The 20,451-nt window shown below is 38.4% G+C and overlaps 1 protein-coding gene across 1 annotated transcript in view; it reads left to right on the forward strand.

Annotated features, from left to right (window-relative positions):
* The window catches only part of MYBPC3 (myosin binding protein C3), a 66,447-nt gene that overhangs the window by 36,658 nt on the left and 9,338 nt on the right, over positions 1 to 20,451 (forward strand). The window contains exons 22-27 of the mRNA XM_074584384.1: positions 30 to 134; positions 3,740 to 3,928; positions 5,973 to 6,107; positions 7,331 to 7,498; positions 8,989 to 9,077; positions 16,721 to 16,916. Of these exons, the coding sequence (XP_074440485.1) occupies positions 30 to 134; positions 3,740 to 3,928; positions 5,973 to 6,107; positions 7,331 to 7,498; positions 8,989 to 9,077; positions 16,721 to 16,916 (882 nt within the window). The remainder of the gene's footprint in view (positions 1 to 29; positions 135 to 3,739; positions 3,929 to 5,972; positions 6,108 to 7,330; positions 7,499 to 8,988; positions 9,078 to 16,720; positions 16,917 to 20,451) is intronic.

A 20,451-nucleotide genomic window follows, 5' to 3' on the forward strand; every position in this document is an offset into this window, starting at 1 on the left:
AACAGTAACAACTCTCACACTTTCTTCAGATGTTCCTGACCCTCCAGAAGCTCCCAAGATCAGCAACATTGGAGAAGATTACTGTACTGTGCAGTGGCAACCTCCTAAATACGATGGTGGGCAACCAGTACTTGGTAAGAAGTGCTAAAATATAAAGTCCCCAGCAGCCTTGCCACATTTTTGCTGCTCCTTCAAAATGGCTCAGAAGGATTCTCTATATTTATTCACTCTAGGAAGGCTGACCCTCAAAAACTAACTACTCTAATATGTCAAACCAGTCTAGATTCCGGCCCTTCAATTTTAGGGAGAGAGTGCCCCCTACCCGTGCTATTTGAATCAGAGAAATATTTCAGCAAATAAATGACCAAAGCACAAGAAGGCGATACCAAAAATAGTTAAAGCTAAATATTCTCATTCAAGACTGAATTTTTAGGTCAGTATACAGGCCTTTGGACTTACCTAGGAATCCCAAAACAGATCTATGGCCACCTCAGCCATTAACTCCAGTAATCTGCAATCTGAAACACTCATGCAATACATGTTTTAGAAAACTACTTCAGATACAACCACATACCACGAGTCACAAAATACTTTTCAATCATTTTAATTACCTTAAAATCTTTATTAAAAACTAGAGGCCAAATTTATCATACGAGGCCAGAAACTAGCAGAAGGAATCAAGAATATCACGGATACCATTTTACATTCTCTGCAGAGCACGGTGGTTTTTTAGAGAAAACTCCCTGTGATCCTCAAAAGGAAAAGAAAATAATACAGGATCTTGGCCAATTTTAGGGAAAAATTCCTCTGGACTCCAAATCTAGTAATTTGTTTAATAAACAAATTTTCTTTTCAAATAAATACACTGAAAGCTATATGGACCCCCATGGGGATGCCAGGGCTAGAAATGTTCTAAAAGTCTTTTAACCCCCTGCATAACATCTGGAAGAGAGGAGTTTGCACCTGCTTTTGGATATTTGGACTTCATTCACTTTCACAAGAATAGAGTAACCTCATTCAATTCAACAGAAGTTATCTGTGCAGGAATAAATAAGATACTACTGGTACAGTCCTTTGTGGTTTCATCTGTTCAGGAAGCAAGCAAGAAGTTAACAATGTAAACTTATGTACAAAGATACATACCAGTAGCTGTCTTGTTACCACGGCCCACCCACCCCCCATGCCACCCTTGACTATGCAAAGACCATGATTTGGTTTTGTAGAGTTTTCAGGACACATATATTGGAAAGTTCTTTGTTTTGTTTTCACTGTCAACGAAATGATTTTGTTAATGTTCCACTAACAACTCTTTGCACTACAGGAGGAGGCTTCTTCAGTTAACACAGGACTGTACTACTAATAGAGCTACAATAGAACAACGGGAGGGGAAGCCAAGAATAAAACAGTGGGGGGGGGGAGCCAAGATGCAGCACTATCCATTTAAGTTTTAAAAGCAAGTTAAAAAGGTAGGGGAAAAAGGCATATGCGTTCTTATGTGTCTTCACATTGTTACAGATGGCAGATGGCATTGTAGGCAGTCTGCTACAGTCTTTATTAGCTATATCCAACAGATATAGAAAAGAAATTAACACCTCATCTTCACTGTTACGCAAAGCTTGCATGGGGTCTCGTTGTATTTTTTATATTGCTAAAGCAGTATCTTTATCTATGATACATTCTGTGCATTTTGTGAAATAATCTGCTTTACCAAATGTCACCAATAGTACCAGTATTGTCTTTTTTACCTCTTTTTTACTTCCGCCCCCACCCCAAAAAAAAAAAAAAACAACCAAAACTGGAATTCTGGTATGCCACAGTGAAGAAGCGTCTCAGTCTGACTGGAAACTATGTATATCTGAAATGGCAGAAAAGCAGAAACTGAGTTGCGGAAACTTCTCTTAGTCTCACAGACCCTGGTGGAAAAAAAAAAAAGCAAAGCAGGAACATGTCAAAGGAACCATAGGTTCTTTGCTTACAGCATTTAATCCCGTTTAAAAGCTACTGAAAACAAGCATGTTAGAAGGAACTTTATACATTAGAAGTGATGATACAGCCTGTCAGCTCAAAGGTACTTCCACCACTCATTTCCCAAAACATTCTATAGATTCCCATCCTCTTACAATTCAATGTAGACAGAAAAGGCTGCTGATGCATGATGTCTGTGCCTACAACATGTTAGCAAATGTGTCTGTTGTCCTCCATCTCCCTTTAGACGCTGTAAGTGTGAATCATACTTCCCAGGTGTACCAAAGGGATATCTGAAAGTTCGATAGCCTCAACCTCTGTGAGCAGCAGGGACTGAATCACTGACCTACACACCTCAATTCCTAAATCTTTACAATATGTTTGCTATAGTCTTATCTTATTGTAGCTGACCACAGTTATAGTCTACATATCCTCTGTAGACTACGCGTAGAAACAGACATACAATACATAAAGATACATGGTACGTGTAAATCACTATTCAGTGTATTTTCTGATTACTCACTCCATAGTAAAAAAAAGAAGAGCTTTCAAAACAAAATCTGTTTAAAAGAAGTCTACATGCTTCACATCCAGGCATACCATCTGCAACACAGAGAAGGAGCAGAAATTTAATATAGCTAGATGGAAAGAAACAGCTGATAACTCTTTTGTAACAGGTCACTGGAAAATAATTTATACTACAAGCATTTCCAATGTGATGTACCACCATCCTCCATATTAAGAATCAAGAATCATAGATTCCATTCGTAGTTTTGGAAAACGAACAGTTTACCTTTTAAACCGGTATCCCAACCTGACTTAGTTATTCTGAAAAACAGCGTGGTAGTGTGGGAAAGGCTGTGGATGTTGAGGGGGCAAGGGAGATGTACTAAGGACCTGGATTATGGACATACAGACTACACCTAAACTATACTACAGATTTGTTCTGCAGTGCATCCAGCTCTCTTGGGTCTCTATAATCATACAGGTTCACTTTCCTTCCCAAGGGAATTAGAGAAAAAAAAAAATGCTGCATGGCCTGGACTCACTCCACTATAGGGCTGAAACAGAGCTGGGATCTGCACAATCTGGGAAGCCGTCTGCAATTCCACTTTAGCAATGGACCCAGAGATCTAACATAAGTTCTTTGATAAATCATTAAAAAAAAAAAAAAAAAAAAAAAAGGAAACAACAAACTGTTCTTCCAACTATTTTTTTGTTTTGGGATTTATGCTGTTAGTCAAGATTAGTGAATTGCAGCAGAATATAAGAAAGAAATTATTTTTCTGACTCTGTCTCATCTTACGCATTTCAAGGCACTTTCTCCTTCACTGAAAGGGCTTTCTGTTGAACTGCTGTCTCTCACGCGTTTCTCTGCCATTAGGAGTGAATGACCACATTCTGACCAGAAAGGATTTCCCATTTAAACCAGCTCTGCTATTATCTCTATTTTGCATACATCTAAATACCTTAATAGTAGTGTATAGCATGCAAAATGTGTTTAAAGCCTAATATCAGACATAGACAATTCTAACTAACTTCTACTCTGAGAAGTACAATCGTTCTGGTAAGAATGTCAGGTAGAAGGAAAGTAATACAAAAGGAAACTCCAGGAAAATACCACAGTGTCACACTACTCAGTTATATACAATAATTGTGAATCACATTTGTCTCTTTTCTGCCATTGGAAAAAAAAAAAAAGTTATTTTCCTTTTTCCTGCATGTAAGATAATAATTTGCAGTTCTTTTACATCATAAGAGCTATCCTTTCCAGGCTACATTTTAGAGAGAAAGAAGAAGAAGAGCTATCGATGGATGAGACTGAACTTTGACCTTTTAAAAGAGCTAACCTATGAAGCCAAGCGAATGATTGAAGGAGTAGTTTATGAGATGCGGATTTACGCTGTGAATTCTATTGGCATGTCCCGGCCAAGCCCTGCCTCGCAACCCTTCATGCCAATTGGTGAGTTTTACCACACTCTATATTATTTCTAGGACAAAACCAAGACAAGACAATTTTCACCCCTTTTCAACTGCCCTTATACGTAAAAAGAATGTATTAGGAAAGACCATCAATCACCGCAATATTCTATAATCAACCTTTCCCTTTGTAAACTTCCTCTTCGCTATCTCTCATTCCCCTTCCTGAGAAGCACAGAGGTTCCAGTTTCATGAAATTGCTGATGAATTTTTAGTTGTTATAATTAGAAGTGTGAGAGTCAAGCTGTATCTGGAAAGGAGGAGAACTAATTGTCAGAAATTTCCCTGTCCCTCTCAGCTTCCCCCATTCCCTTATGAGTGCAAATATCACAGTATCCCACCCAGTACTCCCTTAATCCTGGCCCTCTCCACAGCTAAAAGGATAGCTGATTAAGAAAATATTTGAGGAATGATTTTCTATAAATAATCCTTCCCAACACAGCAGTGCAGTGTCTCCTGCAGTCCCTGAGCAAGGAGCAAACTAAAGGAGTCCTCAGGAAGCCTGCCTGCTAAAAGCTTTAGAAAGAAGACCCACAAAAATACAAATAGCTGGAGATTAAAATGACTAGAGTTGCCAAATCTACAAATATCAGCGAAGGGGGACAGCCTGGTGAAGGAGATAATGTAAAAGCGGATGATGCAGTGAAGGGGTCAGAGGGAAAGGATGAACTGCAAGAAAGGTCTCTTAATTCTGGATTTCAAACACACAACGGCTGGTCTGCAACAAAAGAAGGCAAACAAAAACCATCAAGCGGAGCTGCTGAAAAAAAAGGTCCAAAGTTTTCATGGGATAGGCAGAGTTTTACTTGATGAAGGATAAAATTCACACATACTGCTTCAGAGAAGAAGTTTGGGGTTTTGATCGCGTACTGTGTGGTTGTGTATGCTCCCAGCTGCCTTTGCCTCCTGGGTGCTGTTCACAGCCCTTGCTGCCATTTGAATATGAAAAAATTTAACACAGCTACAGAAAGGAAACTGGGTGATATTATTATTTTTTTTTACAATAACTTTGGAAAATAACATCAATTTCAATCAGTTGCACAATTTATAAACCTGTATTTAACTTACTTTATATAAGAAATATTTCTAATATGTAAAATCCGTTACGTATATTCAAAAGATGTTCAGTTTATAATATGTATACAAAGACTATGCCAAACATACATTTCTTTAACATGACTACTTTTATGCCACGTAGACTAAATTTTATGTTCCAGCATTTCAAATGTTATTTTGAAAAAGTTATCTTTCTGTTTGCTTTTTGGAATCAATTACTTCACATCGGCATTTGTATGTATTTGTGATTCTCTAGTAAGGGCTCTTCTTGATTGTGTTTTAATTAGTAGACTACAGTCATGCTTAAGTAGACTGCATTTAACTAGTAGTCTTTCTGAACTATGGACTTAGAGAGCCATGACACTCCTGTTCTGAAAAGATATGAAACAGCTGTATCTAACTGAAGTGAAAATTTTTCAGCCCCAAAATATTTTTCTCAGGCATGTCTCTATTACAAATGTACAAATCAGAACTAGTGTTTCTGTAAACATGTAGTCAAAACTTTTGGTCATTTTCTCCACTGTTGGAGGAAAGTAAGTGAAGTCAGATTTAGCCACTGATCAATTTTGTCCTCTGACAATATGGAATTTGTCTAATTATAATCAGGGTGTAAGTACAGCATACAAATTGTATGCATTTTTATTTCTAAACTTTTCTGCAGACTTCTGCTGACAATTTCACTCCCTTCTACAACTTTTTTTTTCCGTTGGCTTTTACTCGTAAGGGAGCAGATGGGAATAAGGACTACTATCTTAACCTCTTGTTCCCCTCCCTATTATAGGAATCTCATGCTGCTCTTTGTATTAAATGAAGTATTAGGTCTTACACCTTTTAACTGAGCTTCAGTTGAATTTATTTTATTAAAATAGATAGTGGTATATTTCAGCTGCTAATCACTCCTCCTATAGCCGTTGAATTCTCACAGTTATATTGCTATTCCTCAGAATTTACTTCTATGTATTTCTTTATAGCTCCTCCAAGTGAACCAACTCACTTTACAGTGGAAGATGTTTCTGACAACACTGTTACCTTGAAGTGGAGACCCCCCGAGCGGATTGGAGCCGGGGGATTAGATGGTTATATTGTGGAATATTGCAAAGAGGGATGTAAGTAAGCACTAGTACTAGGCAGCAGTAACTGAACGTTATTAAAATACTACAATTGCAATAGCTTCACTGCAATATCCCAATAAATTAACCATATCCAGTATCATTAGATTTTAACTCTAATCTATGACTAACATCCTTGCAAACCATCACCAGACTTACCATGACATGATTGTAAAACCATGAAAGTCACATCAACTGTAACATCACCTTCATAATCATTATAAACTTTAATGCAGAAAAGTACTATAAAAATACCAGTGCTGTTCTATAGTCACTACTAAACTTATGTAGCACTCACAAATTGTGTATTCCTTAAAACCAATATAATAACATGACTGTAACCACATCAGTCAAACTTCCAAGTAACTGTTACCTTATCTCATTTAATACTTGTGGTCTGATAATAGAGAGTGCAACTGCACCATATCTACAACACTCAATTTACTGTGATGCTACAACATAACATTTATGTCATAAAAATCAAATAACAAATTTATAACCATGTCAATCACAAAATTTTCCCTGATACTAAGCTCAATTGCCATATAACCTAAACTAGGGTTTTTACAGGGTATAATTTATCCAGAAATAATTTCTAGTCTTTAATGAGATAGTCATGGAATTACCAGAATTCCTATGTCATCGTCATAGAAGAATGACTTTATCAGTCATACTTCTGTGTCATTAGAAGAACTAAGGAAGCCCTAAGAATTCTGTTATAGCGTCAATTGAGAAGTTAATAATGTCTACAGCTATGTGCTCTGTTATTGTTTTCAGCATATGTGGCTCTCACTAGTCTGTTTTGACACCCACAGGAGATAGACTTATTTTAAATATATATATATATAAATTAAGCCTTTGCTTTCTTGCTAGAAATACTTCCAAAATTCTATCCCCTCACCTCTTGCTAATGAAAATAAATGTAGAGAAGCCCCACAGCTCTAAGCTCCAGAAAACAGAATGCCAAGGGAACTACCCAAAGATGATTCCCTTACCCTTAGCTATTTTGAATAAACAAAGTGCATACATTCCTTAACTCCATGTGTAAGCACATCTTCTAGATCCAGAGTTCTTTTTCCAGCTTAGTTTATTCCCTTTTAAGTGCGGTATGCCAAGTTAAATTCATTTTACCCTAATAACAAATTTACTGGCAATTATAGACAAGGCATCAGTTTGGAAAAATAATATAATATTACAACATGCAAACTCTGTACTTACAGCTACAGAATGGATTCCAGCTCTTTCTGGCCTAACTGAGCGCACATCTGCACTGATTAAAGACCTGGTTACTGGGGACAAACTTCATTTCCGTATAAAGGCTATAAACTTGGCTGGCGAGAGTGGAGCAGCAATAATCAAAGAGCCCGTTACTGTTCAAGAGATCCTGCGTGAGTATCTAGACTGAATAAATCTTATCTATCTATTTCCTCTGGTCAAAATTCTAATTATGTACACATGCAGACCCAGGGAAGTAGTTGAGGCACCATCCCTAGAGGTATTTAAAAGACGGGTAGACATAGAGCTTAGAGATATGGTTTAGTGATGGTTTTTGTCAAGAGTTAGGTTGATGGTTGGACTAGATGATCTGAAAGGTCCCTTCCAACCTAGGCAATTCTATGACTCTATGATTCTTCTGTGAATAACACCCAAACAGCTCTTTCACTTTGACTAGGTGCCCAAAGTCTTATGATTCTGAGAACATTACTATATCATCCAGGTCTTGCACTTCTAAAGCACAGCTTCTTACTATCAAAACATAGACATTTCACCGCTTGTAATGGCACTGTTAGCATTTAAGAGATGTATTTTTTTAATATTTAGCGCTCTGCTGCAAAAGCTGTTATATTACTGCAAAATTACCATGATGGCTGTAGCAAGACATCTATTTAAATGAAAGCAGTTATTGTACTCAATTGTCCTAGGTTATTAATTAACACCCTGTGTATCACCCAACAGCAGTAGATCATAATTCACTTGACCGGAGTCCAAAAGATATCAAGAGCTGCTAATAGTGGATTCCTCAACCTTGACTCACACTAAGTGTCTGCCAGAGTCTCGCTGACAGTAAAATGACTCAGTGTAAATGAAACGAATTTGTAATGCATCTAAAAAGTAAATGGACATGAAGACAGATACTCCAACTGTACATTAAGAAAATTCTTTCCATAAATGACTAGGAAAAGAATAATGAACACATGGAGAACATAGAAAGCTTTCCAGTGTGGTAGAGGAAAGCAGGGACTAGATGAAAGAACATGCAGTAAGGTCCTCTTTTTGTTAGTGAGAAGTAAACTGCCACAATGTGACTCCACTCCTTCCACCTCAAAGAAGGAAGTATAACTGAATGACTGTAGAAAGGTAAACCAAATCCATTGATTGCTCTACTTTCTGAGTAAGTCCATAAAAATGTCCAAATGGCAATTTACAAGGAGCTGTAGCATCAATATAGTAATAGATTAATCATAGTTTATAATCACCCTTTTACTGCAATACCCTCTTTTGTCTCATCCCTTCTACTGAACTGATAAAGTTCTCCAAAGAAACAAAGTCCACATAGAAGGATTACATACAACAGAGGTCACCCAAATCTGGCACTTCAGATGTGACAGAGTTTCACAAGTCCTGCTGTCACTGTAACCTGCGTGGTTGTAAATATATAACTGAGATTTGCTACTAAATTTGTATCCAGTAGCTAAATACATTTGAAAGTCTTTAGAGAATTAACTACTCCCTAACTGTATAAACAGTGTTTGCACAATTTTCCTACGCTTACAAGTATCCAAGCCTCTCCTCTTGGGTGTTTTGTCTTATTTGTACTATAAGTAGTATTTCAAATTATCAAAAGCTTTGTATTTAATGTACCAATGCTTAACTGCAGAGCGTCCCAAAATCTGGTTGCCACGCCACCTCAGACAGACTCTGGTGAAGAAAGTGGGTGAGACAATCAATATTGTCATCCCTTTTCAGGTATGTATCGGTTTCTATTTTGTCATGGTTATTTATATTTACTTACCTAAAGCAGTTTCCCTTATGCAAGTTTCTATTGCTTCACTGCTTAAGCAGTATTACATAAAGTATGGCTGATGATGTAAAAAACCCTCTCAAAGGTTAAAGAAAAAAAAAAAAAAAATCACTCTCAGTCACAATTTTTTTTTTTTTTTTTTTTTTACAGTCACAGTTTCTTCTGTAATCCCTCCTTTTGGTGAAGGAGAAAAAGTAGGTGCTTTAAGTAAGTGCAAGCCCATTCTTGCTTATTGACTGTAGGATGCATCTTAAGGACAGAAGTATACAAAAGCATAAGAATTCAACCAACTACTCTTCCAGAGCCAAGGTACATGATCACGGAATCATGGAATTTCAGAGTTGGAAGGGACCTCTTAGAGATCATCTAGTCCAACTCCCCTGCTAAAGAGGGACTGCCTAGAGCACATTACTCAGGACTGCATCCAGGCGAGTCTTAAAAGTCTCCAGAGAAGAGGACTCCACAACCTCCCTGGGCAGCCTGTTCCAGTGCTCTGTCACCCTCACCGTAAAGAACTTTTTTCTCATATTTGATTGGAACTTCTTATGTTCCAGCTTGTGCCCGTTACGCCTCATCCTGTTACTGGGAACCAATGAAAAGAGTCTGGCTCCAACCTCCTTAAAACCACCTTTTAGATACTTGTAAACATTAATAAGGTCTCCCCTCAGCCTTCTCTTCTCCAGGCTAAGGAGTCCCAGCTCTCTCAGCCTTTCCTCATAAGGGAGATGCTCCAGTCCCTCAATCATCTTTGTTGCCCTACGCTGGACCCACTCCAGTAGTTCCCTGTCTCTCTTGAACCGGGGAGCCCAGAACTGCACAAAGGATTCTAGTTGTGGCCTCACCAGTGCAGAGTAGAGGGGGAGAATGACCTCCCTGGACCTGCTGGCCACACTCTTCCCTATGCAACCCAGAATTCCACTGGCCTTCTTGGCGACAAGGGCACATTGCTGGCTCATGGATAATTTACTGTCTACCAAGACCCCCAGATCCTTTTCTTCAGAGCTGCTTTCCAGGAGTTCTACCCCTAACCTATACTGGTGCTTAGCATTCTTCCTCCCCAGGTGCAGGACCCTACACTTGCTCTTGTTTAACCTCATTAGGTTCTTCTCTGCCCAGCTCTCCAGCCTGTCTAGGTCATGCTGGATGGCAGCACGGCCCTCTGGGGTGTCAGCCACCCCACCCAGTTTGGTATCATCAGCGAACTTGCTGAGGGTACACTCTGTCCCCTTGCCCAGGTCGTTGATGAATATATTAAACAATACTGGTCCAAGTATTGACACCTGGGGGATGCCACTGGTTTACAGGCCTCCAACTTGACCCTACTCCATTAATCACAACCCTCTGAGTCCTGTCACACAGCCAGCTCTCAATCCACCTCACTGTCCCCTCACCTAGTCCACACTTCCTCAGCTTCCTAAGGAGGATGTTATGAGAGATAGTGTCAAAAGCCTTGCTGAAGTCAAGGCAGATGACATTCACTGCTGTGCCCTCATCCAGCCAACCAGTTATAACATCATAGAAGGCTATGAGATTGGTCAAGCACGATTTACCCATGGTAAATCCACGTTGACCACTTCCAGTAATTTCCTGCTCCTGAACGTGCTTGGATATGACATCCAGAATGAGTTGCTCCATTACCTTCCCAGGGATGGAGGTGAGACTAACCGGTCTGTAGTTCCCTGGGTCCTCCTTCTTGCCCTTTTTGAAGACTGGAGTGATATTGGCCTTCCTGCAGTCCTCATGAACCTCTGTTCTCCATGACCCTTCAAAGATGATGGAGAGTGGCCAAGCAATAACATCTTCCAGCTCCCTCAGCACTTGCAGGTGCATCTCATCAGGGCCCATGGACTTATGGATGTCCAGATTGGCCAAGTAGTCTCTAAACTGATCTTCCTCTCCTGGGGAAAACTCTTCCTCTCTCCAGACCTTCCCCCTTGCCTCCAGGGCCTGGGATTCATGAGGGACAGCTTTAGCAGTGAAGACTGAAGCAAAGAAGGCAATTCAGTAGCTCTGCCTTCTCTGTGTCTTCCACCACTAGGGCGCCCATCTTATTCGTTAGCAGGCCTACATTATCCCTAGTCTTCCTTTTTCTATTGATATACTGAAACAACCTCTTCTTGTTATCTTTAACCGTGGTGGCCAAGATGAGTTCTGCTTGAGCTTTGGCCCTTCTAATTTTCGCCCTCCATAGCTTCACTACATCTTGGTATTTTTCATAAGTAGCCAATGCCCTTTTCCAAAGAGCATAAACTTTCCTTTTTTTCCTGAGGTCCAGCCAAAGCTCTCTATTTAGCCAGGCTGGTCTACTTCCCTGTCTGCTCATTTTTTGGGACTTGGGGATGGCCTTCTCCTGGGCTTTTAAGAGTTCCTCCTTGAAGTAAGACCAGCCTTCCTGGGCACCTTTGCCCTTCAGGACTGTCCCCCAAGGGACACTCTCAACCATGCTCCTAAGCAGGCCAAAGTTCGCCCTTCGGAAATCTAAGGTGGCAGCTCTGTTGGCTCCCCGCCTTGCTTCACCAAGAATTGAAAATTCTATCATTTCATGATCACTCTGCCCAAGATGACCTCCAATCTTTACATCCCCTATAAGACCTTCTCTGTTAACAAGCAGCAGGTCCAGTAGGGCACTTCCCCTAGTTGGCTCCCTCACCAGCTGTGTTAGGAAGTTGTCTTCCACACACTCCAGGAACCTCTGGGACTGCTCCCTCTCTGCTGTGTTATATTTCCAGCAGACATCTGGGAAGTTGAAGTCCCTCACAAGAACAAAGGCAAGCGATTGCAAGACCTCTGCCAGTTGCTTATAGAATATTTCACCAGCCTCTACATCCTGGTTGGGGGGTCTATAACAAACTCCCACCACGATCTCTGGATGTTACTGGGGAACTACTTTGCCAAAAGTGTGTATGTTAATTTCTGAAAGGCTGACTACAAGAACCAGAGTTTGTACATAAACAGAATACAATTGGCCTTATATAGAAACTATGTGTATACAAAGAATAGCTTGGATATTACTGTACGTGAGCTCAAGGTGTAAAAAACACAGCATGCCGAGGATTATCAAGAGTAACTACACATGCCTCTACAGCATGCATAAAACTGCTAATATATACACACAGAATGACCTAACCAGTTACCCTGTCTTTGCATTTTCTACAACTGCATAAGCAACTATAATGACCATTCGTAAAACACCTGATGCATTTTTTTCAGATGCAAGACTATTATATCAATACAGTGAAAGAATTAGTGTGTGAAAGGAAAATGTTTTCTGAGTGAGACATAGAAAAAGAAATTGTCAACTGCAGATTCTGGCTCTGACAGAGATATCCTCAGTAATAATAGATATATCATTTAATCTAGTCTTCATTTATAATTTGAAGAAACTAAAATTTCTTTGCTGTCCCCAGTTGATACTTACAAAAATGTAATCACTGTTATTAGTGAAGAGTTTTGAAATTCTCATGTAAAAGATGCTGGAGATATGTAAAACTTCTTTTCAGTAAGGGAGACATATATGCACACATTACCCATATATCCATATACTTTCATTTGGGCAGTACCATTGGGGGCAGGGGGGAAAATCTATATGAAAACAAAATCTATGTTAAATAAAATATACGTGTCTTTTGCCCTGTCCTTACGGGGTTACATGAAAAGTTGCTTTTTCACAAAGACATATCTAATCAGTAAACAGCTGCAAACTAGTTGCTGCCCTGAACTGCATGCTTGCACTACTTTCAGATAATCACATGCTCATTTTTTTCTTTCATGTTTCTTCTCTACAAAATTGCTAAAATGGCCCCCTCACTGAAGTCTAGCCACATGCAGAATTCAAGGTTTTGCATCTGATATTTTTGAGTTATGTAAGTCTCAAAAAAAAGTAATTAAACAAACAGATATTTTTTCCTGCTTTGATGTCTGAGTTGAAGAAAAACTGCGCAAAATTGACAAGCGGTCCCATAAGAAGAGTAACTGATAAAGTCTGGCATTTTATAGATTTGTGCCTTATGTCCCCTATACCACCATCTTCTCAGCATAACCCCGCACCTCTTTTGCTTAGAGCAGCCTCATTGCAATATTCCCAGAGGTTTGGCAGTTCTTTACCCTGCTCCCCTCAGTAGTCCTAGCTGACATGTCCTCAATTCCCCGGGCCAGAGAAAAGTACATGTAGCAACTAATCCAGAGCTTCAGTTGTCCTGCCTGATCATTCAGCTGTTGCCAAACAAAACGGGTAAAGACCAAGTCTTCCCTGACTTTTCCGCTGTGGGGACACTAACTGAGGTTTCAGTATTTCACCCTGTCATCAATTTTCACAAAACTGTACTAAACTAATCTTAGAGGTTTCCAGTCCACTGTCGAATTTAGCTGAAATGAACCGATTCAAAAGTTCTTTGAGTGTCTGACAGACAAATCGTGTTGGTATAAACTCTTGTCTCCTAAAGGCTAACAAAAAATGATAAAAATCTATCCATCAACACCAAATCTTAGCCTGAGAACAAAACCAGAGGATTTTAATTCAAGAGGTATTTTTTGAGTGAATTAAATTTGTAATAGTACTGAATTGCAGCTATAGCTACAATTCTTAATACTGTAAAAGCTATTTGGAATTTGCAAAACTGAGGATCTCTCAAAAAAAAAAAACAAACCCAAAACAAACCCAAAGCAAAAAGAACATTTCACTTTACATTTTGAAAAAGTTTAAATCATCAAAATCACTAATTATTTTTATTGAAGAAAAAGACTCTAAGTAGATATGATTGCCATCTTCAAGTCACAAAAAGGATACAGGAGAAAACACATGAACACTGCAATTACCATGAACCCTGAGCTAGGGAACTTGAGCAGGCAGAATGTTATCTAGCTAAATTGTAAGTCAGTGTCTTCTGCTATTTACAGTTTCTGTACAATCCTACCAGTGACCTCTGTGGTCACTACTTTGCCATTTAACACTGAAATTCTATTAAATACCTTGTCAAGTTATCCTGGGCTAATTGCTATTTGCAAATCTATTCAAATCTTTAGATTAAAATGTACTGAAAAGAACAAGTACAACATTATTACTAACCCTTTTCTGTTGAGTGCGTTAACCTGGTGGGACATTATGCTGAAAGAAGGGCAATCAGCGCATTCTTGTTTCAAAGTTAACCACATGGGCACATGATTGAAGGGATATTATGTCTTATTAGTAAATAAGAGTCAGAGTATTACAGAGCAGTCTCCTTGCCCATCATATATGTGGGAGTACAAACATCCAAAAGCCTTTAAATTGGTTCTTTGCTTGCAGTAAACTCCCTGAAGTTTCCCTGGTGTGTTATTTACCCACTCTGTCACTCACTGTTCTCTCTCAAATTACCTATCACACATTGCAGAAATACAATCCTCTGAGATAAGTATTAGGAACATGCTTTCTATCTGTTTGTGCTTTTCACAGTCTATAAATATAAGAGTATATGAAAACCAACACTTCGAATATTTGCAATCTTTCACTGGCACTCATAGCACCTCAAAAAAGGAGATGGTGTGAGTGAACATATCTGACTAGCCACACTAGAACACCAGCAGTAGCAAAACTTGATTTATAGTCAAGATATTTCTTATAATAAAGATAATGCTATGGTATCTTATGCCCATTTTTACCCAGGTATTTAGGGCCAGATCCTCTGTTTGCCTCATTACTCAATCCATCAAGAACTATTAATTCTTGTAATCAGTCTGAAAACCTAGCCAGATATTTGCCTTGACAAATTAGAAATTTAAATAAAATTTCCATATATAATTATATAATTTTAAGTAGATTGGTTTTATTTTGAAAGCATCCCCATAGCCAAAATTTTCAAGCAGAATCCTCATATAATTTTAAAATATACATATATGTGGAAAGTAAAATAGAGTCAGTCAAGTTCACCAGTACTCAGACATGGACACGGAAAAGAAATCCACCACATCCTTTTACTTGTTCAAGAATTTCTACTCTACTTTCCTTCTAATAGGTTTTTGTAAGGCTTCTATGAAATGAGACCAGGGTCAAAGTACACTAGAACTGGACAAAGTAATCTTGTATCTAATATTTCAGAGCCACAGGCCTGAGGTGACTATACTCCTTGGCAGAAAGGAGTAAGAAAATCAGTTAGCAGATGGTGAAAATGGAAGATCCAAAAACATTGTTCATTCAAGGTTTATTATCAGCCCTGATGTATTGTAATTGATTTTACATCTGACGATTTAGATGCCAGAGGAAAGAGCATCTATTACAGAATAGCAATTTCATGTGTTTTACAAGTCCTTTAAGTGTAATTTTGGACAGATCTTGGCCTGACTCTTATATAAGTTACACAAGAAGTAGGGTTTTTTTCCTAATACCCCAGAAAAATAAAATGCTGCTGCACAGATTTTCTGAGCAAATACCAGACAAAACTGAAACAAAGATGCAGCAAAGCACAAAGATTTATTTTTATTCTGCCTACCTTTAGGCACCTAAACCAAGAGTCTGAGTAGCCTAATCTCCCACTGTAGCCTAAGGAAAAAGATACTCTTACACAGTCTAGCTCTAGACACCCAGTGAATTGAGGAGCCTTCTAGAAGCCCTTTGTCTGCTGTTTACTGGAGGCGGAGGGCAGTAAATGTCCTAATTTCAGTGCCTTAGACTTCAGCTCCAGGGCAGCCTAAGCAGACCTGGCTGCTGGCTTGGATGGTCTCCCTTTCCCTCCCCACCCATTTGAGCTGCTCCTAGCACTTGTCTAGCCCTGTGCTGCACTGTTTCACCATGTTAACCTGGCAGAAACTTAAAAAACACCCACCAAGTTATTTTCTGCTAGAGTAACTATAAATACAGCTAATAAATACGATATGACCATTTTCTGTTTCGTTGGGACTCTTGGTTTGGAGCCATACTGTGGAAGTAGTACTCAACTTTTGAAGAAGTAAAAATATTATCTACCAATTTTCCCGGAAATGGCTGCGTGGCAGTGATGCAAACCACAGATATCTTACTGATTCCACAACGTGATCTTCCATGGGTATAACAACACTGACTGCTTAGGTTGACAGTCACCAAAACAATTTTTGCAATGCAGAAAGAATTATACAGTAAGTTTCACATCCCAAGACTTGAAGATTATAACATTTTTTCAAAAGATTTTAAAAATGTCTGGGGACAGAGAATCAAATATTTTAAGAAACAGAGGAGAAGGAGGAAAAAGAACAAATAAAATCCTCAGATATTAAAGACTTCTGTTACTTAACCAGAGCAAGCCAGATCAACTTCACAGATGCCTGGGAAAGAATACCAGCCCAGCAGAAGTATATTTTTTCTGGATTTGTTCTCAATATAATTTCAGTCTCTTCTCTAACTAAATGGCATCCTCAGGGCACGGTGCCACTAAACCACACAGACAGGAGCAAATATATGTCTGCAAGAAAAAAGAAACTGGAAAGTAGTTAGAGAGTTTACTATGTTTACTATCTCAACTCTGCATATTAAATTAGGCTTTCTAGATTTATAGATCACTAAAAACCAGAAAAAATAAAAATGGAAATTTATTATAGCCTAAAAAAAAAAGAAAAAAAATAATCTTTTTTTTCTCTTCAGGGTAAACCAAGACCCAAAATCATTTGGATGAAAGATGGTAAAACTCTAGACTCCAAAGATGTGGGAATTCGGAACAGTAACACGGACACAATCCTCTTCATCAGAAAGGCAGAGCTTCACCACTCAGGAGCATATGAAGTCATTCTTCAGATAGAAAACATGACTGATAAAGTTGCAATAACAATGCAAATCATAGGTAAGAATCTGACAACATCAAAATTAAGCATATCATACAAAAGAAAATAGTGGCCAATCCAAAGATCCAGCTACCTCAGAAGCCCTTCTTTGACAATGGTTGATAGCAGATGACTACAACAAAGCTTAGCACAGGGCTACCATGTCACTTTATTTTCCTAGTATACTTTCCCAGCTTGAAATGACCTGTGTCCTAGAGACTTTCTGAGGGGAAGGGATTATCTGTGTGTCCCATAGCTCTTGAGGGATTTTTTTATTGCATCGTTTAATCCAGTCAGTTTTATAATCCAGGTCTTGTTTCAGAATCCAAATAAACTGAAATTCCTTACAAAAGGGTAAGTGCACATACAACTTCCTCTTTGTTTTGAGTATCTCTCCTGATAATCCTATTTGATGTCCATACAGCTTTGTATGAGGGAAAAAAAAAACAAAACAAAACAGGAATAGTCATTTATTCACCTTTTCCATGCTACTCATGATTTTATAACCTTCAGTCACATTCTCCTCAGTTAACTTCATCAAGTTTTAGACTCTTTATTTTCAAAAAGATGTCATTCCATATCTTTGATCATCTTTATCACCCTTTGTTCTATCACTTTGAGAGTGATAGAAGGAATTTGAGAGTTCTAGTGTTCTTGAGAATAGTCATATTGTCCTCAGGGTAGGAAATATGAACCTGGAATGGATATACTCTTATTGGGTTTCTTCAGCAGATAAGGACACTGAAGATAAAATCATTGCACTAATACACCTCTACTGTTCAGAGAATTAGGAGTGACAAGACACAGTCCTATGAACTTGGAAAATTCACATTTAATGCCTTACTCTGTTAAGAGTGTCTAGTTAGCTTGAGGCTTAGTGAAGGTTTATTCTCTATTATACAATTTCTAGTCTCTTTTCTAGTGTCATTTTAAAGGAATGCACTGCCAAAGTTTCAGTAACTTCCCTTGGGCTTTTGTGAGATATATTCTGAGATCTTGCCTACTCAGATTTCATTAACGTTCAGCCAGAGCTCTTCTATTTCTCCTCATTACAGCTCTACGTAACATTCTTGATAATTGTTTTTATTTCTCTTTCCGCACTCTTTCACACTGTCATCCCAAATTTCTTCCAATGTATCAATACAGTTTTAGAATATGCATTTTGGCACAAAAAGAGTATTTAAACACAACTGCTAATGCTTTGGAATTAAAGATGTAATGCTGACTGCATTCTGCTTAAAGTTTTATAAAATAATGTTGGCAGAATGGGTACATAGTGGTGCCAAGAGCAAACAAGAAAGACATGATAAATTGGAGCAAATATGTCTTAATACCATCAGCGGCTTCTGCTCAAGAGGATGGCTGCAGTTCTGCAACAGCAAAATAAGTAAATGGCAGCTACAACAAAGTAATCCCAAGGGACTCGGATAAAGGGGAGCAGTGCACCTTACACACCAAAATACCTTTCTAAAATTGGTTAGTGACTCTAGATTCTAGCACATTGCTCTTACAGCATAGCACCAAGAATCTTCCACCCATTTTTTGGTACTGTAGAAAGGCATACAAATACATACATGCACTATTGCCAAAGAGTTATTTCATACAGAAAATGTATGTCTGAAAAAAAGCAACTGAGTTTATCACACAGATTAATATCTGTCAGAGTTGGAGGACAGGTAATAAACTTTTTACTTCTTGGGCAGCTTGCTCAACTGAAAAGGAATACACAAATTTCATTTAATTCTGGCCAAGAAGGGAAAGGGCTTGTAACAAACACAGGTACTTCTGCACCGAAGGCATCTACCCTGATTCTTGATTCTGACACTCTTTCATCAGAACTATGTCTTTTCAATCCTGTCAACAGTACTTCTTGCTCTCCAGATTTTACATTCTCTTGGCAGGAGAGAAATACAGGTGACTGAGGCACTCTTTCTATACTACTAGTAACGCTTTATGTACTGTAGAATGGATGTGGAAAAGCCAACTCTGCTTTCAGAGATATAATAAATCAATCAGTGATCTTTTGAGGTTTCCGTTCATCAGCTAACTTCCTTGGCAAACGTCTACTTGATGAAGGAGTAATGCTTGTAGCTTCAGCCCTTATGTTTTTTGGAGTAAGGCAAGAATGCAGGTAACCAAAAGCTCTGCTGCTATGATGAGTCACCTGTCAGTTCCAAACAGGAGTCGTCACTTCTATTACTGCCATCACCTGTCCTTATTGCCAAAACAATTGCTGTGTTAACTCTAGAGATCAACCAAGTGTGGACTCTTACTATGGGAATAGAGTACATTTCAATTACTTACAGAAAGGTCTTAGATAACGAAAATATCTCCAGTCTCTGAAAAAAATATGGTACCCTCAACATTTTCACCCTCTACATGAATCAATAAACAGCACCTTCCACTATGCCTTCTACTGACCAAAGCAAACCTCAGTTCTATATTTCTGTAGGGTTTTTAACTGGAATTATTTATTGTTCTCATTATTTATTATTTGAAAATGTAAATGTAAATTTCTTTTCTAAAGATCATTCACATTTCATCTCTTCTTCCCATTTTATAAAAGTCAGTAATATGAAAAAATCCTCAGATGAGCTTGTGCTGAGGGTCGCCAAGTATTTCCGCAGAATAGAAATCCCCACTCTAACACAGTGTCCTACAGAGGAAAATAATTTGCTACAGATGCATCACTAGGATTGACTTTTCCCATCCTCTGTTCAAATTACCAGCTAGAGATGTACCAGTTAGTACTGAGAAAGGAATATTCCACAATTCTACAAAGGAATTTTGCATAGGTATTCTTGCAGATTGCATTATCCTATCAAACCACAAAGACCAGGAATATAAAAATCCATTTAGCAAATTTATCCATCTCTACCTTTTGTAAGATTATCCTTTACAAAGCCTTACAAGTGTTGAGGCTTTCAGTACACTACTCTTCTTTATTCCACCATGGGTAGATGTAATAATTTATTTAAAAGGGATTATTTAATACATCATTGAGTTGTTACCACATTAATCTCATAGCAGGTTAAGGCTTAAACTGTTTTTCTGTTCTTAATAAAGTCATACTCTGAAATTGTTGCCCCCAGTCATATCTATATCTACGTACATAAACAAATATATAAGAATACACACATACAGACACATTCCTGAAGTCTAACTCTTCCAACAGATTACCGAATTAACAAATGACCTGCCATCCCATTGTTTTCAGTTTTGAAGAAAGGTTCCCAGATAATTGCTTTTAGGTAACTAGGAGCAATAAGGCTACAAAAATCTGTCTGTTCAGTGAGGCCTCCCCAAAAGTGTACTTTTTCCTTTCATTGCACCTAAGACTGTGTTTTTCTTCCATTTATCAATCTCTTCCTGTAGGATTAAAACTAATTACCATCACCAAGATGTCCACAGTTTTTGACAAAGCATTGCGTAAGCATTCCTTTAAAAGAAAAAAACAACTGTTGTGTAAATATATATCTGTAGGTTAGCTCACAGGAAAAATACTTGTAAAATTAGGCGGATACTGTGGAGGGTTATAGCAGTAGGTAGACCTGA

The sequence above is a fragment of the Larus michahellis genome, chromosome 4 (genome assembly GCF_964199755.1).
Source record: "Larus michahellis chromosome 4, bLarMic1.1, whole genome shotgun sequence".
Classification (NCBI taxonomy): domain Eukaryota; kingdom Metazoa; phylum Chordata; class Aves; order Charadriiformes; family Laridae; genus Larus; species Larus michahellis.